At 37.3% G+C, this 19,558-nt stretch overlaps 1 protein-coding gene and 1 long non-coding RNA gene across 2 annotated transcripts; both read right to left on the bottom strand.

Annotated features, from left to right (window-relative positions):
- Positions 1 to 10,899: 10,899 nt before the first annotated feature.
- Positions 10,900 to 12,833, bottom strand: LOC110869254 (transcription factor bHLH118-like). Its single transcript, XM_022118545.2, has 3 exons — positions 12,325 to 12,833; positions 11,259 to 11,612; positions 10,900 to 11,176 (listed from the first exon to the last, which is right to left on the bottom strand). The coding sequence occupies exons 1-3, from the start codon at positions 12,658 to 12,660 to the stop codon at positions 11,105 to 11,107; spliced, it is 762 nt and encodes a 253-aa protein (XP_021974237.1). The 5' UTR covers positions 12,661 to 12,833; the 3' UTR covers positions 10,900 to 11,104.
- Positions 12,834 to 14,734: 1,901 nt separating this feature from the next.
- On the bottom strand, positions 14,735 to 15,055 carry LOC110867508. The gene is made up of 2 exons (XR_004863069.1): positions 14,898 to 15,055; positions 14,735 to 14,824 (listed from the first exon to the last, which is right to left on the bottom strand). It is a non-coding gene; the product is annotated as an uncharacterized LOC110867508 (long non-coding RNA).
- Positions 15,056 to 19,558: the final 4,503 nt, after the last annotated feature.

Raw genomic sequence — 19,558 nt, 5'->3', positions numbered from 1 at the left:
TTGCTGCTTCAGATTCTACTACGTTTGCTGATCTTCCAGAAGATAAAAAGAAAACCTATGATCTGGAAAAGAAGGCATACGCCATTCTCACTCAGGCGTTGAGCAAGGATATCTACCATCAGTTTGTCAGCTTCAAGACAACAAAGAAGTTATGGGATGGATTGAAAAACAGAGGAGTGGGAAATGCAGCAACACGTCAAATGCGTCATGATCTTCTCAAGAAAGAATTCGAAGGCTTCACTTGTATGGATAAGGAGTCCTTGGGAGATATGACAAGCCGATTTTATCATCTGCTTACGGAATTGGATAATTACAGTGTAGTGACAACTCAAGCTGAAGTTGTGAAGAAGTTTGCTGATGCTTTGCCTCCTCAATGGAGTAGTTTCTTGGAAATCCTGAAGTACAACGGGGTGTTGAGAACCACTAATATCAACGAATTCGTTCAACTGTTGGAAAACAAGGATCAGGAGGAAACATTGAAGGCGAAGAGAGTTCCATTGCCACAGAATCCAGAAATGTACTGTGGAACTTCCAATTCTTCGTCTGCAAGAACCGGTTCACATGCTCCACTTCAAACAGCGTTTGTCACAAGCACAGATTGTTTTGGCAATCCAATACAAGTTCCTGTTAAGCCACCTCCCACCACAGACATGTATGGAAATCCAATCCAACCACCTCCACCTCCTCCTGCTCAACAACAACAACGTGCATGTTATGGAGGAACATCATCTGCTGGTCAACAATCAAAGTCAAGTACAGTACAGCTCGACACGTCAAGCTTCTCTAAAATCAGTGTAGAAGTGGCTAAGGAACACATGGAGCTGCTTAACACTGTAGTGAGCGCGTACTGTGGGTTGATAGAAGGTCAGATTGGCAACATTAATCTGACACAAGAAGATTACAGGCAGATTGATAAAGAGGAGATGGACTTGATGGACATCAAGTGGGCCTTTGCGAGTGCTGTGAGAAGAGCAAAGGATTGGATGGAGAGTACTGGAAGAACCAGCTTGGAAAGTAAGCGAGATACCAAGTATGGGTTCGATAAGCAGGCCGTTAAATGCTTCAACTGTGGTGAACGGGGCCACTTTAAACGGGAATGTACAAAGCCAGCCCAGCACGGGAATCAAAACCCCTTCAGGAACCAAGGCAACCAGCAGAACAGAAACAATGATCGTACATTGGTGCCTGTCAACAACCAAACCAACCGAGCACTTGCAGTTCAGGTGGATGAAGGTTGTGACTGGTCAATCCAGTTGGGTGGTGATGCTCCTGATGGAACAGCATGTTTTGCTCAGATTGTGAAGGAGCTGGTTCACACCAATGGTGGAGAATCTTCTGCCAGTGGTGATGAATCGTCTGAAGATGAAGACTCCTCTGGATACAGCAGGAGTGTTGATGAAGAATCATCCAACTCTGGTGATGATCATGTGGGTGAGACATCTAATGTTTCAGATGATATTGACATTGATGAACTCTTGGGGGAAGCTGTAGCAGAAACTCAAAGAAGATCTATTCTGGTGGATCAAGCTGCTTACTCTTCGTCTTCTCTCCATTCAGCCTTTATGGCTAATGTCGACGGTTCATCAAGTCAGGTATGTGTCGATGAACCCACTGCTGTTAATTGTGATGAATGTGCTAGGTTGCATGCTAGATGTGCTGATCTTGAGAAAAGTATGTCTGAGTTGCAAGGCAAACATGATGCTTTACAAGCTAGTTTGTTTGACTTGCAAGACAAACATACTACTGTGAATGAGAATTTGAGTGACTTGCAAAGTAAGCATGACGCTTTGCAAGAAAAATATGATGTGACCTTTCTCCACAATCAGAAGTTGACTGTGGATCTCTCTAAATGCACAGAAGCCAACATGTTTTATGAAAACCATGAAAAAGAATTTAAGTCAGTAATTGAAACATTAAAGAAGGATAAAACTGAACTGACTAAAATGGTTTCAAGAAAACAAACTGATATTAATTTGTATATATCTCGCCTTGAGAGTATGCAAAAAGAGATGGCTTGTGTGAAAACCGAAAGTGATGCGATCCAACTCAAGCTAGACAGTTATTTGAGTTCTAGCTATGTGTTAGATCACATCATTGACGTTCAGAAGGAAAAGAGAGATGTCACATGCATTGGCTACAAGAAGTGTCCACCACCAGTGAGACATAATTATGATGCCATGCCTGATGAAGAGGACAGGGTTTTCTTTGAACCTTCTGTGCCTCTAGATGTTAAGGAGTTTGCTGCAGGACTCGGATACCAAAAGGAAGTATCCTCAGATTCAGATGTGTCAGCAGATACATTTGTGAGTGCTGAACAGAATCAAGATCCTCCAGTTGTGATTGAGGATGCTGATTCGTCTGATGATGAATCTGATGATACTGTCCCAGCAAAGTCTGATGCTGTAGTCAAAAATGAGGACATACCTCTTGAGAATCACATTCTATGTGATCCCCCTGTCAAACCCGCTAAGACTGTTGCAACTGAGTCCTCGTCTGAGAAGAAGTCGGAGAGTGTGAATTTGCTGTACACTCTAGTTGGTGATGATAAAATTTACTCAGACAAAGATTTTCCCATTAAGAATGTTAATCAATCCTTAATCTGCAAAGTCTTTGAGAATTCGACGAGTAAGTTCTTGGGAAAGGCAGGACCTAAAGTTACAGTTACACAGTGTCCTCCTATTCCAAAAGCTGAAATTCGAAAGCAATTTGGTAACAAGAAACTGCCAACAGTACCAACACAGCAAAATCACACCAAACCCAAAGGTAAAACACCGGCTCAAGCTAACAAGAAGCCGAACCAAAAGAAGAAGAAAAATGTTAACTTTGTGAAATCGACGGGAACAGACAAAATTGAAAAGTTTGAAAATCAATCTAACTTAGATTTTGTCAAGAAAACAATTGTCGAGAAAAGAAATGAACCAAGCAGTTCAAAGCCTAGTACCTCGGGTTCACAAAGTTTAACATCATCGGCTAAGCGATCACATGATTCTTCGGGGTTTGTAGAACGAAGATCATGTTTTGAATGTGGAACCATTGGACATATTATTCGTAATTGTCCATATCTTCATAAACTGAAAGAGAAAGTTGATGCTCCCCGTGACCACAATGACCGTAGGCGATCTGTTTCTGTAAAACAAGATCCCCGCCTTGAAAAAGAAAGGGAAAAGAAACAGAAACGCCAACAGGTCAAAAGAATTGAAAAAGCGATTAAAACCGATGTGGTTCAAAAACAACCTGTTTGTGTAAAACCAGATAATTCAAAAACTTCTCACAACAAAGAAGTTAAAATTTTAAAGAAAAATACTGATGAAACAAAACAGAGCTGGAAACCAAAAACGGTTGTCAAATCAGGGGGACCATCACAATTCACCAACCATCAAAGACAAGAAGTTATTGTCATTGATGAAAATGGAAGACCCAAGACCACAATGGCTTGGGTCCCCATCTCCAACTAATTCATTTGAGTTCATGTGCAGGGTGCTTCAGGAGGAACTATCAGTAGTCACTGGATTGTTGATAGTGGGGCATCCAGGCACATGACGGGCGACATGAAGCTTCTCTACGACGTTAAATCTATTAGAGGAGGTTATGTTGCTTTTGCTGGAGATAAAGGTGGATACATAACGGGTGAAGGAATGATATCTAACGGGATTGTCAGCTTTGACAAGATCAATTTTGTGCAACAACTTGATCACAATCTTCTTAGTGTTTCTCAAATTTGTGACAAGAAATTTTCAGTACACTTTGATGCTAATGGATGTTATGTGCTGAAACCCGGCTTCAAAATTCCAAAAGAATGGATTCTCTTGTCGGCTCCAAGGATAAATGATCTGTACGTCCTTGACATGAGCCAGGCTATTACTACGTCTGCACAAGCAACTTGTTTCGTTTCCAAAGCCACAGAAAAAGACACTATCTCTTGGCACAGACGAATGGGTCACATTCACTTACGCAAAATGAATCATTTGGTTTCAAATGAATTGGTGAATGGTGTTCCCCTCAAAAATTTTCATCTTCAAGACATCTGTGTATCGTGCCAGAAAGGAAAGCAAACAAAGAAGAAGCACCCTACAAAGAAGATCAACACGGTGGCAGTTCCTCTTGAGCGGTTGCACATGGATTTGTTCGGTCCTGTCAAGCACAAGAGTATTCGGGGTGATCAATACTGCCTCGTGGTTACTGATGATTATTCAAGATTTTCTTGGGTTGCGTTCATGGCACACAAGAGTGAAACCTTTGGCATTATTAAAAACTTGATCATTCAGATTGAGAATTTGTATAAGTTGAAGGTTAGGCGGATACGTAGCGACAATGGTACTGAATTTAAAAATCATTCCATGACGGAGTTCTGCACTTCAAAAGGTATTCTTCATGAGTTTAGTGCAGCTTATACTCCTCAACAGAATGGTGTCGCTGAACGTAAGAACCGCACATTGATCGAGACTGCTAGGACAATGTTGGTAGAGTCACAGCTACCCATTCCATTCTGGACTGAAGCTGTGGCCTCTGCATGTTACACATTGAACAGAGTCCTTACAGTCAAAAGACACAACAAGACCTGCTTTGAGCTTCTTCAGAAACGGAAACCAGATTTGTCTTATCTAGAACCGTTTGGAGCTCCATGCACAATCATCGATCCTAATGGAAAGTTTGGGGCAAGAGCAATTGATGGATACTTTCTTGGGTATGCCACCCCTAACTTACGAGTCTGGAATCTAGAGACTAAAAGGGTCGAGGAATGGTCTGAGGTCAGAGTACAAAGGCACACCTTGCCAGTCAAAAATCCGGGTCAACCTTGGATGTTTGAGTACGATGACTTTTTCAATTCGATCAATGTTGAAGTCGTTGAAGAAAATGCTGCGACTAGGATGTTTTTCGAGAGTGACAATGCAACAGTTTCACCGGTGGTTCGTCCAATTCTTGTGAATCAAGAACCATCCTCTTCGGTGAACAACAATACTCTCAACAATGAGGATTTTCATGATGCTGACGAATTGAACGAATCTTCAGAGGATGATGAATTTCTAGATGCAGATCAAGAAGCTCCTACAACAGCAGTTCATGGTACTTCAGAGGGTACTCCTCCAGTGGAAACACATAGAACAGCTGAGACTACTGCATCATCCTCTTCGTCAATTCCGGGTCTTGAATTGGTTGTTGATCTTAATCTTAACAACCTGGGTATAAATGTTCCAGTTCCAGACAATCCAGAAACAAGGATTCATAATACCCATCCTCAACAAAACATCATTGGAAATGTGCAAAGTGGCGTACAAACAAGAAACATGTTGCGAAACAACAACAATGCAGGCTTGTATGCAGCTATTCGAGAATCCGGGCAACAAAACGACTGGTCCTTCGCGTGTTATGTCTCACAAGAAGAACCAAGAACGTGGAAAGAAGCCTTGAAAGATAATGCTTGGGTAGAAGCAATGCAGGAAGAACTGCAACAATTCCAGAAGCTGGGTGTCTGGAAACTAGTAGAGAAACCTGCTGGATACAAGAAGATTGGTACCCGTTGGGTTTTCAAATGCAAAAAGGATGACCGCGGAGTTGTTATCCGAAACAAAGCTCGTTTAGTCGTTCAAGGTTTTCGTCAGATTGAAGGGATCGACTACAACGAAGTCTATGCACCAGTGGCACGTCTCGAAGCAATTCGAATCTTTCTAGCCTATGCGTCCTTCAAAGGATTCAAGGTTTATCAGATGGACGTGAAAAGTGCATTTTTACATGGTGTGGTTGAAGAAGAGGTGTACGTCGAACAGCCTCCAGGTTTTGAAGATCCTATCCATCCCGATCGGGTTTGGTTGCTCAACAAAGCTCTTTATGGTCTTCATCAAGCACCACGAGCTTGGTATGCAACCTTATCTCACTATCTGCTGGAGAACGGTTTTCGCAGAGGTCTTATCGACTGTACTCTTTTCATCAAAGAACAAGATGGAGATCTTCTTCTGGTACAGGTATACGTTGATGACATTATTTTTGGTTCTACTAATGATGTCTTGTGTAGGGAATTCGAGCGCATTATGCAGGATAAATTCGAGATGAGTGCTATGGGGGAAATGACCTTCTTCTTGGGCCTACAAGTACAACAAACGGAGTCTGGGATATTCATCCATCAGACTAAATATGTTGGTGACATCTTGAGCCGGTTCCAGATGTCTGATGCAACGCCCATTGGTACCCCATTGCCAACTAATCACGGAATTACTCCAGACTTGAAGGGAGAAGCTGTTAGCCCTTCTATCTATCGCGCCATGATCGGATCTCTCATGTACCTCACAGCATCAAGGCCAGACATAATGTACCCAACGTGCCTGCTTGCTAGATATCAAGTTAACCCGAAAGCCTCACATCTTGCTGCTGTTAAAAGGATTTTTCGTTATTTGAAGGCGTACCCTGACACCGGTCTGTGGTACCCTAGGGATAATAACTTTGAATTGGTAGCCTTCAGTGATTCTGATTTTGGCGGATGTAAAATCGACGGCAAGTCCACAACGGCTGGATGTCAGTTTTTAGGAAATCGCCTAGTCACATGGCAGTGCAAGAAGCAGACGTGTGTAGCTACATCAACATGCGAAGCTGAATACATTGCTGCCTCAAGTTGTTGCTCCCAAGTTCTTTGGATCCAACAACAAATGCGGGACTACGGTTTTGAATTCCTAACTACTCCTATTTACGTTGATAATTCTGCTGCTTTAGATATCACTAGAAATCCTGTGCAGCATTCAAAGACCAAACACATCGAAATCAAATATCACTTCATACGTGATTGCTTTGAGAAAAGGCTAATCGATGTTGTTAAGGTCCACACCGATGACCAACGTGCCGACTTATTTACCAAAGCTTTTGACAAATCAAGATTTGACTTTTTATTATTGGTAAACGGCATTAAGGTCAAGCAAGAGTAAAACCAACATCGGAAAATCATTGTTGTAAATACCTTTGTGTTTTTAAATTTATCTTAGTTTGTTGATTTTAGGGGGAGTAAATCCAAAAATCGGAAAATCCAAAAACATCGAAAAATTCAAAAACACAAAAACAATAGAAAAACAAAAATGAGTTTCCTGGCGAGCAAAAGAGAAAATGATAGTACATCAGTGGTCTATCCAAACCTCTTTGAACCTTAAATGCAAAACGATAAGCAGCTCTATATAAGATGTATCGGTAGGCTCACAATCATTTTAAAGTGTGCGGGGTGATATAAATCTTAATCGACTGAAGATCAGGTGGGAACCATTCATTGGCATATGGTCTTAGTACCGAAATTTCGTTTGATAGATTGCCGAGGTTCTGAGATATTCGGTCTTTATGCTGCTTATCATCTGGGTATCATGGTTGTATCTTTTACCGAAAAATAACGGGGACGCAAGTCTAGATCTTCCATGATACTATACATACGTGTACATATTCATACTGCATTCGACCTCAATAAGTGATAAACAATCACATGTCCAAATCAAATAAGTGATAAAAATATCACATTTATCCGGGTGTCAAGTTCGTCTCTCTGCTGTACGGAAGTACTGACCTGTTCACGGACTTGCACCTGTGCCCTCATGCATACGAAAATCAAGTTCCTCATCAATAAGTGATTATGTCACATAGGGCTTGTTTTCAAATCAAAATAAGTGAGTATCTCACAATTTATACGGTCAAACAGATGATAATCGGTATACTCACCGGTAAGATGAACTCTCGTGCATACCTTGATACGGGAATGTGTCGTGATGTGGATGAACACCGGTCGGTAAGTATAAATCATACCTTAACGTATCCCCTCGCCATGATTACATCTGATAAGTTGAGCTTAAGTGGACAACAATACCGATAATTGTTATAGGATGCTTATCTTAATGTTAACTAACTAAACAACAAGAGTGTTTTGGCATGACCGTACACTGATATGATTCTCTTACCCTCGAAACTCGCAAAAAGAATGTCTGTATATATTTATTTACTGCTTAACTTTTATTATTTCTTTTAAACAGTTTCGTCGTTTGGTGCATATCAGCACGACATTAGCGGTGATGTCGTTTGATAACACTCAAAGGATTTTAACTTGTTGTCTTTTAATTTCAAAAATACCAAAAAGATTTTAGGCTTGTTTTAATATAAACTTTATAAAAGCCAAAAAGATTTTATTTCTGCTTTATTTTCGATCGTACGATGTTGGAGCTCAAGTCTTCGTTACCTGAAACCTGACTGAAAACCGAACTGACTAAATCTTCATAAACGGTCAAAATTTGCAGATTTTGAAAGTTAGAATTTAAAATTGATAAATTTATTAAACTTTCAAACTGTCGGACGGTGTTTGATTTTGACATGGTCACTCGTGTGTCATTTGTTTATACTATTCCAAGCAGTTGTTCTCATTACGCGTTTAGATTTCTTGCATGTGCAGATTCTAAAGGCTAGGAGAACATGGTCGATGACAAGCCTTGGAATGAGGACACGACGAGAAGGCGCTCAAAAGATGAAGATGATCGAGTTGCCGCTGGCCATCATCAACACCACAAGGATCTCACTTCATAAAGATAAAGTCTTTTCACGAGCATAACTCAAGGGGGAGCTTATGTTAAGGGGGAGTTTGTCAACACACTTCCTACATGATACGGGTAGTTTGTTGATACACTTTCTACTTTCAAGACGTGAAGACTTTGAAGATCCTCCGACATTGAAGACATGATAGGACATCAGAGTTTTGAAAACCTGAAGACCAAAGACCGTCGAAGTTCAAGACGAGTCTACACTTTTAGAAGAACAAGACAAAGCTTAGAGATCAAAGACAAAGCTACAGCCAAGGGGGAGTTTGTTGGTGCACTTGTGTCTGTACTTTGTCTGTATTCGGTCTTATGTAACGATGTCCTGATTTGTGTTGTAAGTTGACCAAGTCAACCATCCTCCGGTTTGACTTGGACAACAGATTGTATGTTGAGAGATGTTCTGATCGAAGGATGATGTAGAGATCGAAGGATAATTTGGATCCTTCGATCTCATCGAAAGATATGCTTCGAACGATAGACCTCGAAAGACTATCCTTCGAGGTCCCTGCTTATCCTTCGAAAGCATTGTATCCGAAAGATGATCCTTCGGCCCATCTTTCGGATCCTTCGAGCAGACCTGCTGAGCTGGGTATATATACCCATGCATGTGTTGTGTGAGAGTGAGTTCTGCCATTTTACACATCAAGAGATAGAAGCTTAGAGAGCATTCTGCCCAGAACTCACACACACACTTAGAGAGTTTATAGAACACTTCTGTAAACATTGAGCTTGTAACCGAACCTTCATTTGCATTAATACGACTAGTGTTAATCGGTGAATCTTTGTGTGTTTGTTTCTCTACTTGCTACTAACTCGGTTTGCTTGCTAGCTTGGATTCCGCACTCGCTAGTAGGTTTGTATAACAAGGTTTAGGTTCGTACTCCTCCGCGAAAAAGGGACCTACACTATTTATCCCTCCATTCATGTCTGTTACCCATCATCCGACATATACTTTGCTTTCCTTTTCATATACTTTGCTTTCCTTTTCATCTTCTTCTTAAGTAAATTGTTTGTTTTTGGTTCAACCTTGTTAAAATGTCATCATTTTGGAAGGATAATTATTTCGGTAATCGCTATTCTAACGACACATGGGGATCAAATGCTGCCAATGAGGAGGAGGAGGTTGTGTCTGGAGTCCCTGTTGATCAAGAAACACAGTTGCCAGACTTGAACAAGACTCCCACTCCACCTGTTGATGAACCAAATTACCCGGTGCATCAAGTGTGTCCAGATTACGGATACGGGTATGAATCTCCGTACGTGCAACAAAGTGGTAATCAGGCACTGAGATCTATGGTTTATCTACGCTGCGTATAGGGACCTTGTTTTCTGTGCAATGATTGGTAATCAGGCACTGAGATCTATGGTTTATCTACGCTGCGTATTGGTCAATACGCAGCGTCTAGGGTTTACCTTATAGGCTGCGTATTGACCAATACGCAGCGTAGATAAACCCTAACTTTTGCTAGGGTTTGGTGTGCCAATAGGCACTTTAGTGTGCCAATAGGCACACTCCTACTTTAAAGAACCAAGGAATGCACAGTAATTTACCCTTTCTTGATTAAATCACAGTTAGGGGTGGTAAATCGGTGGGTTGGGCAAGTTTGGCATAGACTAAACTATAAATAAATAAAAAAAATCAAAAAAACTAAAAAAAATTATAAAATTATAAAAGTTAAAAAAATCAAAAAATTTAAAAAAAAATCCAAAAAAATAATAATAATAAAAAAATTAAACAAATCAAAAAATAAAAAAAAGGTTCAGTGCTTTTTGAGGATTTGTACGTCACGATGAACTTCATTTGGTACCAGTACGTACCGGTACCGGACCATTTACGAGTTCTTCTCTTGCTTTCCAAAACATCGACAAAACGACATCATAGCAAAAAAGTGTGAATACGACATGAGTATGACCAATGTCTTAGCCATTCCTATCTCAAATAATGAATGAGAATTTGTATTTTCCTTTCCAAAAACAAATTCAGTGAGCAATTAGAAATCCTCAGTTTCCGTACACACATCCAGCCAATGAAAATAAACCCCAACCTTACATAATATTCATTTTTCATGGCTGGCGGGAATGGTCAGAGCAGAAGCGGTGGAATGGAGGTTGTAGGATGGTGGTGATTTGGGCGTGGGCGATGAGAAAAAGAAGAATGTCCAGTTTTAGACTTTTAGGGTTTAGATTACCTAGAAAACCCATCCTGACCCACATGTTATAATACTCACCCTAACCCACAGACACACTTATATAACCGTAAGAAAAATTATAAGCATGTTAAGCAAAACCGACAACCATTGTGTACTACTTATTTACTCCACCTAGAAAACAAGCTTACAATACTAATAGATCATAATAACAGCATATTAACTGTAACATGCAATGCATGTCACAAGTCTTAATTACTTCCAGTTACATATTACATAGAGAATTAAAACACATAAAGATCTTTGTTTGAACTTTGAACATAAATTCAAATAGGTGGTCGCAAACAACTCCACAATGAGCTCACACAAGCTATTAAATTTACCTTGATTAGTTCTACACTTTTCTTGAATTCAGTAGTTATTTGCTATCGAGACTAATCTTTGTTGTAACACGGAGTTATCAGTTGACATCGCATCATTCGCCTGTTAAAATTTAATAAAGTTGATGTTTATATCATCTAACAATACAAAATAGAAGTAATTTAATGAATGGAAAGAAAGTTACCTCAGTTTGGATAGAGTGAATCAACCTATGGTTTTCTTTAGTAAAAGTGCAGGTTATGACATTAAGATCTTCTGAAATAGCCTTTAGAACTCTTGAAAGAGGGAAACCATCTTCTATTGAACAACTATTGATCACAATCCGAATTCCCCCATTACAGGAACTGACTGAGACTGTATTAGGAAACACATTCCTTAAACTTTTTTCATTAGTGTTTGTCCCAGTACGAGAATCAGTACTTGTCTCCACTAGTTTCTTGAGCTTGTCTCTTTTGGCACTTAGAACCTTAATATTTTCTTCCATGCGTTTGATGTAGTTCACCGCCTGATGCATATGATCCGAGGTAGATCGCTTTCCCTACATGCAAAATCCAGTTAACTTTGATCATAAATAATTAGCCCTACTATAATACTATGACCACCCCTAAGGGGGGACGGGGCGCCACGTGATGGCATCTCCACCACGCGTGGAACCATCACGCACACCACCGCCGGTCATCTCCACAACGCGTGGAACATATAACGCGTTGAGAGTTTCACGCGTGAAGAAGTTGATGATGCAATTAAGTTTTGTTTTGTTTTTTTTTTTTTGAATGATTTTCATAGTGTGTGGTGAGTGATGGGCATTTCCACTAAAAACCATCACTAGTGATGGAATAATGCTCGATGACATGGCGGAAATTGATCGGATGTTGTGAGTGATGGGCGCCCCGACCCCCTAAAAACCAGTTGTTCAAAGAAAACTCAAACGGCTGTTTAAAGGTAGGGGCTATGACACAAGCCCTAACCTTCAATCAGGAGTTCCAAAAACTCTCAAACAGCCGTTAGAAAGTAAGAAGGCCATGACACAAGCCCTAACCTTTAAACAACTGTTCGAAGCAACCTCAAATGACGGCCGTTGAAAGTGAGATTAGATTGTCATTAACGTCCACATAGAAAACCCTAAAGAACAACTCTTGGAGTCTAGACTGACACAACTTATTATATATATATATATATATATATATATATATCTACCATTTCTATGATTGTGTTATTAAAACTAATTAAAGAAGTTGAAAATAACTTACCTTGATGAGTTCAAGGGGAAGTAGATCTCTAAGTGAAGCATAAAGCTTAGACATATCTTGCCTACGTTGTCGTTCGATCTCTCGATGAGCCAGTTTTCGCTGCGTGTGTTCGTCTTCAGTAGTAGCTGAATTAGGTTTAGATGAAGGTGACTGGTCTCCGTGCAGTTTCCTGGCTTTGTTGACCGGATCATTAGTACTGTCGTCCATGGTAACATGATCATGAAGCTCTACTACAAGATCTTGTTGAGTTCTTGCTTGTTGTTGGAAGCAGATTGAAGCAGGAATCTGATGAAATACCAACTCATGATGATGATCACTTTGCTGGAAAGAGAACATAATTAATATAATAAGATGATATATGCTAATATCTTGGATTAAGCCCACCTGCAGGATTTGATTTGATCTGATCAACCACTGTATTTGGGGGATATATATGAGTATTAATTAAGTATTAAGTATTAAATACTTGTTATAGAGATACGTCTGGTTGTGAGATCTTCAAAAGAAGGGACGACAATAGGGTTTTAAAGATATCTTCAAATCTTGAATATTATTTATTAACTAGTATTTATGGTGTTAGAAATTATAAAATCTCTCAAAATATCCTTTTTTTTTATTTGTATTTTTATATTTAAGGGCCTATTATTTATTGGGTTTCTTATTTTATTTAGTTAAAATACTATGGTTTTGAACAAATTGAACCCCATCCATCTGTGGTCACACGGAGTGGACCAACATCGAACCAAGAGAAAATAAAATTTAAAACATATTTACGGTTGTTGGTAGTAAGGTTTTTATTAAACTAGGTTAAGACCCGTCCGTGTTGTGACGCGGGTACATCGTAAACATTGAATGAATTAGTTCAAACATTATATGATGCATTAATCATATGAAAACACACATTTCGACGTATCCAGTTGAACTCAATGTAACCGGTATAAGCATTGTGATTGGATCAATCGTAAAGTAAATCAAATTCATATCGAACAATCATAACGTATTATATGTGACCCAACTCATACATAGAATACGTAACGAATATGAAGGAAAATATGCACATGTAATCGAAAGAGATTAATTAGAGCTTCGAAAAAAAGAGAGAAAAAGTAACCATAATTTGACTCCACTCGTGTCGTAGCCCCAACCCCACCCTGGGAGCGGGCGCCGCAAGCCATACTGGTGGTATTGGTGTTTATTAAATTTGCAGCGGAAATAAATCATTAGGATCGTAGTTATGAAATAATTTCAGAGTTTGTAAAACATCAAACTTTTTATATTAAAGAGTTAATTACATAGTTAGTCCTTATAGTTTGCACAAAATAACATAATTAGGTACTAATAGTTTAAAATCACCTTCTAGGGTATTAACTTTTCATTTTGTATCGTTTGAAAGGTATTAACTTCTAGGGTATTAACATAGTAAGTTCCTGTGGTTTGCACAAAATAACATACTTAGGTACTTATAGAATGTGATTTTAAACCTACAAATAACGTTAATACCTCCAAAGGTTACAAAATGAAAAGTTAATACCCTAGAATGTGATTTTAAATTATTAGTACCTAAGTATGTTACTTTGTGCAAACCACAGGGACTGACTATCACTACTACAAAATAGAGCTTTAGACGGGGTGAAATGGGTTTTAAAACACCGTCTTAAACTGCACTGGTTTAAAATCAAGTATTATTAGACGGTGTTCTATTTGAACACCGGCTTAAAACTCAAGTCTTATTAGACGGTGTTCAGTTTGAACACCGGCTTAAACTTTGTGAACCCCGTCTTTTAATATCAAAACATTTATTAAATCAAATACTTTTAACACCGTCTTATAAATTTAGTGAACCCCGTCTTTTAATACCATTAGTACCAACACCGTCTTATAAAATGCTGGAAAAAAAATTCATTTACTGAATACATATTTTCCAAAAATACATTTGCTGAAAAAAAAATACACCAAAAATACATTTGCTGGAAAAAAAATACATCAACCAATGTAACATTTTCAAATCAAACCAAAACAATGCACATTCAAATCTAAAATAAACCCCACATCCAATTCGGAAATAAACCCGTAAAATTACAATCATTTGTGAATACATAACAAACTACACATAAGCTAAACTAACGGAATACCTAACTCGCTAAAAAACTTCGGCATCAACGTCAACAAAACATCTATTTCATTATCCGTAGCCACTCTCGTGTCGTGGCACATCTAAAATAAAAGTAGATAGAAACAGTTATTACAAATATTATAGAATAAATCTAAAGGCAAAGAGAAAAATCAATAACAACATCGGCAATAAAGCTATGTATATATTTACATGTTATATACATCTAAACCTTCTAAGTTTGAAAAAAAAATAAACAGTTAAGTAATAAATTGATAAACAAGTATATTTTACTTCATCGGGAAATTGGTTTTGATACAAATTGACAAAGTCAAACATATGTTGGAGAACCATGTAGCCGCATTCCCATCCACCCTTTTGTTGCTTACACTGTAATAAATTAACAAATTATTATTTAAAAGTAACGAAAATCAAACAATTTAGAAATAGCAAACACACATACATCAACCATTGTGTAGTTGAACTCGGATCCTAAGGCGGTAGGAATTAGGCTTGAAAGACGATAGTTAGAAGCATTCTTTTCGCCTTTTATCTTTGTTGAATCCAAAATATAAACATGTCCCATGTGTTGGGCAATGATGAACAAAGACCAATGGTCGCTACAAAATTAGCGTTATAGAATAGTTAGGTGAATCATAGTAATAAAATAAAAGCAAGTTAACTAAAAAAAACTTACTCGGCCAAATGCGGTGCAAGAATGAAATCTTTATCGACATGATGAGTCGCTAAACTGAAAATGTGATCTTCAACCTCTCTAGGATTTCTTTTGCACATATCACCTGTGATTGCGTTCACATTTAAAAAGGCGCATCGGTTGCGTTTTTTAGCCTCTGACTCCTTATAAAAGTACCTTAAAACAAGAATAAAATATATGATAAAACTTAATAAATTAAGTTATATCTATACAATATTATAGTGATAACAACTTACAATGTAAACCAAAACACAATGGTGAGATCAACCCAGTCTTTGACAAATAATTCTAACATTGATTCAACCTCAATATAGGTACCACTTTTGCTAGGAAACATATTCTCAGGAGCTGAATATGGAAGTGTAGTAGCCCAGTCGTTCCCGATGTATCCACCTAGTCGACCAACCATCTTCTTATGCCATTCGAGTCTTAGTTCGATCAATTGCAAATGTAACTTCACTTTTTCGGCTTGTTTTTCTTGATATGTCAATTTAGCTTGAACCTGTTTTCGTTTGCCTTTGGACTTGTTTTGTGTTGCCATAGCTTTTTTCGGCTTTGGTTGTTCCATTTGGGACTTTTGAACAACAGGCCTCATAACCTAAAATATCAAACAATCCATTTCAGCTATTAAAATGTCACTCACATAACCTAAGATTAAATGATTAATTACCATTTGTTGTTCAACAACATGCCTCATTGTCTATATTGAAAGACGATGTACTACGGTTAGCAAGCGATTCCCCATGCTTTGACCAACAAGTATATCCAGGCATAAAACCATATCTGAATAAATGAAAGTTTATTTCTTTAATGTCATTTTTTTTGAAAATTTGTACACGATGCACATGGACAAAATATCAATCGATCTCCTATGTTCACCCGATGAGCTTCGGTGGCCTTAAGAAAACTTTGAACACCCATAATATATATTGCATCCGTACGACTTCTATGGTACATACAATCTTCACGATCCTCCATCTGAAAATTAAAATAAATAAATAAATAATGATGTGAGCGTATGCGTATGATGTAAATCAATGCTCTAAGGCGGTGAATCCTAACCCACTTTTTGAATATTCCATCTCATAAGTATACATTTTAACGAGATGACATTTAAGAAAAAATCGGCAGCATTTCCCTTAACTCCCCAAGTATGCATAAAACCGCAAACCAGTAGGAGTAGAGGAAATACCAACCGATCTTTTCTTAAATGACGTTTTGTTAAAATGTATACATATCCTAAATGAGATAGAATATTCAAAAAGCAGTCCCAAAACGGGACAATCCAAAATTTATCTCCATTAGATAAATTTTAGACGGGTAATTCTAAAGGGTTATCTAAATCTATATTTATACACCTATATATAAATATAAATATAAATAACATCTATATGTTAATAAAAATATAAATAACATCTAATTTATAAAATCACTTAAACTTTCACAACTAAGGTCATGTAAAACACACATCAGCTTATTGACCCTTCAATTACTTGAGGTCCTCTTTAAACTTGTTGCCTTCCTAAAGTCAAAATATGTGTATCAGTTTATGCAAGTTTTCACGTACAACTCAAACTTGTAACATATGGGTCAATTTAATTCATTACAACACACGAGTATATATAATTAGGATTAGTTATTAACATGGTTTTCAATCCTATATTACAACAAGGTTAAAACTTAAACATACTTTATTACTATATATAAACTAATTTTTATATACAATGTACTAGTGATTTATCAAAACAAAGCAAGAAAAAATCAAAATTGAATTTTTAACAACATATAATTAAACATGATATAACTACTATTTATAAAACTAAAAAACATTAAATAACATATATAAAGAGAAAAAAAAACTAACCTTAAAACTTTGTAAGGTTGTTAATGGTGAAATTCTTGAATGAAGATGAAGAAGTTGTTATGAGGAACATGGAGAAGATGAAGAAGTTGTTATGAGGAAGATGAAAGGAAAGAGATAAGGTTTTGGTGGTTGATATTTGTCCGATCTTTTTTCAGTTTATAAGACGGTGTTCACAGACAACACCGTCTAAAAGATGCAGAAATTAGTTTATAAGACGGTGTTTAAACATTAGACGGTGTTCTTCTGAATTTTATTGAATATTTTATTAAAAAGAGTTATTGGTATTGGTTTTAAGACGGTGTTATTACTTTAACACCGTCTAAAAAAATCCTTGACACCGTCTAATGCTACCTTTTGTAGTAGTGTATGTAATTAACTCTATAAAATGGGTTAAAACCCATATTTCATTTATAGGGATAAACCCTAATTGCTGAAAATGTAAAACTCTTCTTTTATTCAGGTAACTATAACCACTTTATTTAAGTTTTCAGTGCTCCATAGCTGCCTTCTAATAGCTTTACATCAAGTTACCTAAAACATGTTTTGAAAACATTTTTATCAGCAAAAAAATACTGGCGAGTTCATTCCATTTTTCAAAAATACAATGTTATACTTTACAGTATTAAGAAGGATACTACAATGTTTTTATCTACCAAAAACTCAATCAGTATTTGTCACGTTGGCAGTTACAATGACTGTGGTCATATTACTATTGGCTAAGCTCAAGGCTAAGCCCGCCGCGGGCCGCCATGCCCTTTAACTAGGGTTTAGGGCGGACCAATCATCGGTATAGACTTGACACGTATAAGACACGTGTCCCTAGGAGTGTCCGGCAAGTTATGGGGTCTCCACGACCCGCCGAGGATTTCTCTTAGTCTGTCGCGGGCCGCGACAGACATGTAAATCTTATTTTTTTTTCATTTTTCAAATTAAATAACGATACGCGAGTTCGGTTTTTCGATTACGGGGTGTTTTAGGACATTTTTGGAGGGTTGTTATAACTCGGTTCGAAACAAACTTTACGAAACATACATAAAAAAAACAAAAACATATTATATTTAAACTGAATCATTTCCTAAAAAAGTTTACGTCGAAACGTAGAACAACTTGAATTTATACCAAAACGTACATAAAAATATGCACGTATAAATTGTTTCTTTAAAAGAAAACGTATTATATTTGACCTGACTCGTCTATAAAAAAAGTTTACGTCATAATGTAAAACAAATCATGTTTATACATACTCATACATAAAATATGTACGTAAAAAATAGTTTTTTTAAGTAAAGGAAGTATAGGGGTAAACAGAAACAAAATATTAGTAAAAACGTTCGTAAAACCGTGTCAAGTAGCACCAATGCCACAACCACAAAGAACGAAAAGGACATGTGTTCATGTTAAGCAATTTAGTTAGATGAATTTATAAAACTAATTCAGTAAAAAAAAATGTTTATGAACGTTATGGTGAAAATTTAATTTGTTTACTGAGCTAAAGATAATGTCTCAAATCAGGCCCATGTGTGTCCCTAAATGGGGCAGGATTCAGAAACAATCCATGTGGTGTGGTGCACCATACCAACCGGATAACTTTGGTTCTTAATTTTATAATTTGTATATGTATAAATAGAAGTGGGTTGGAGTTGTTGGGCACAATTTTCTACTCAATGCTACCATAATTATTCATAAATGAAGATTTATATATATTTTATGATGATTTTATTTGCATAAATTTAATAAAATGCACCCTTTTGGCCTTTTCCATATGTCTTAAGTATTTCTTAAGAATTAAACAATGGCAAAGAAATCAGATAATATCTGCTTTGTCAAGGATGGACCATATACGATCCGTACATATCACATATGTAATCATAATATGTATGAATTATAATCTTATTTATATGAATATAGTAGAGGGATGAAATGAAAACTTTATTTAAAAAAAAAATAGAAAACTCTCCTCAATCAATATTATAAATTTTTTTATTCCCCACTTGTTTATTTTGGTTTATAGCTAAAATTTAATCAATGATAAACTAATCATCCTTAGTAACGGCTTAGACTTATTAACCTCTAAAAGGCTCAAAGCGAACTTATGAAAAGGGTTGGATTGACCCGGTACCTATATTATAGCATTTTTAATTGACATGATTAAATGTCATTTTAGTCCCTGTGGTTGGGATCATTTTGCCTGTTTAGTCCGAAAGTTTCATTTTTCACCTGTGGATCCAAAAAGTTTTCACCGTTGCCATTTTAGTCCACTGGTTAACTTCATCCATTATTTCTGTTAACGAGTAAGACAATTCCATCATTTTATATGGCCGAACCCGGGTATGTATCTGAACCCGGGTTTTAGAAAAACCTGATTTGTGCATCTCTATTTAGTAGATAGTTAGATTTAGATACATATGAACTTTATAAGTGGGATGATAGGCCCAAAGACTATTTAAAGCCCAATTAAGGCTTTACAAACCATCTGTATTATTGAGACCCAACACGGATGGGTTGGACCTCGACCAGCAATAACTAGTGGTGCACAAAAAACCCG

The sequence above is a fragment of the Helianthus annuus genome, chromosome 7 (assembly GCF_002127325.2).
Source record: "Helianthus annuus cultivar XRQ/B chromosome 7, HanXRQr2.0-SUNRISE, whole genome shotgun sequence".
Classification (NCBI taxonomy): domain Eukaryota; kingdom Viridiplantae; phylum Streptophyta; class Magnoliopsida; order Asterales; family Asteraceae; genus Helianthus; species Helianthus annuus.
This window is presented reverse-complemented; position numbering and strand designations above follow the sequence as displayed.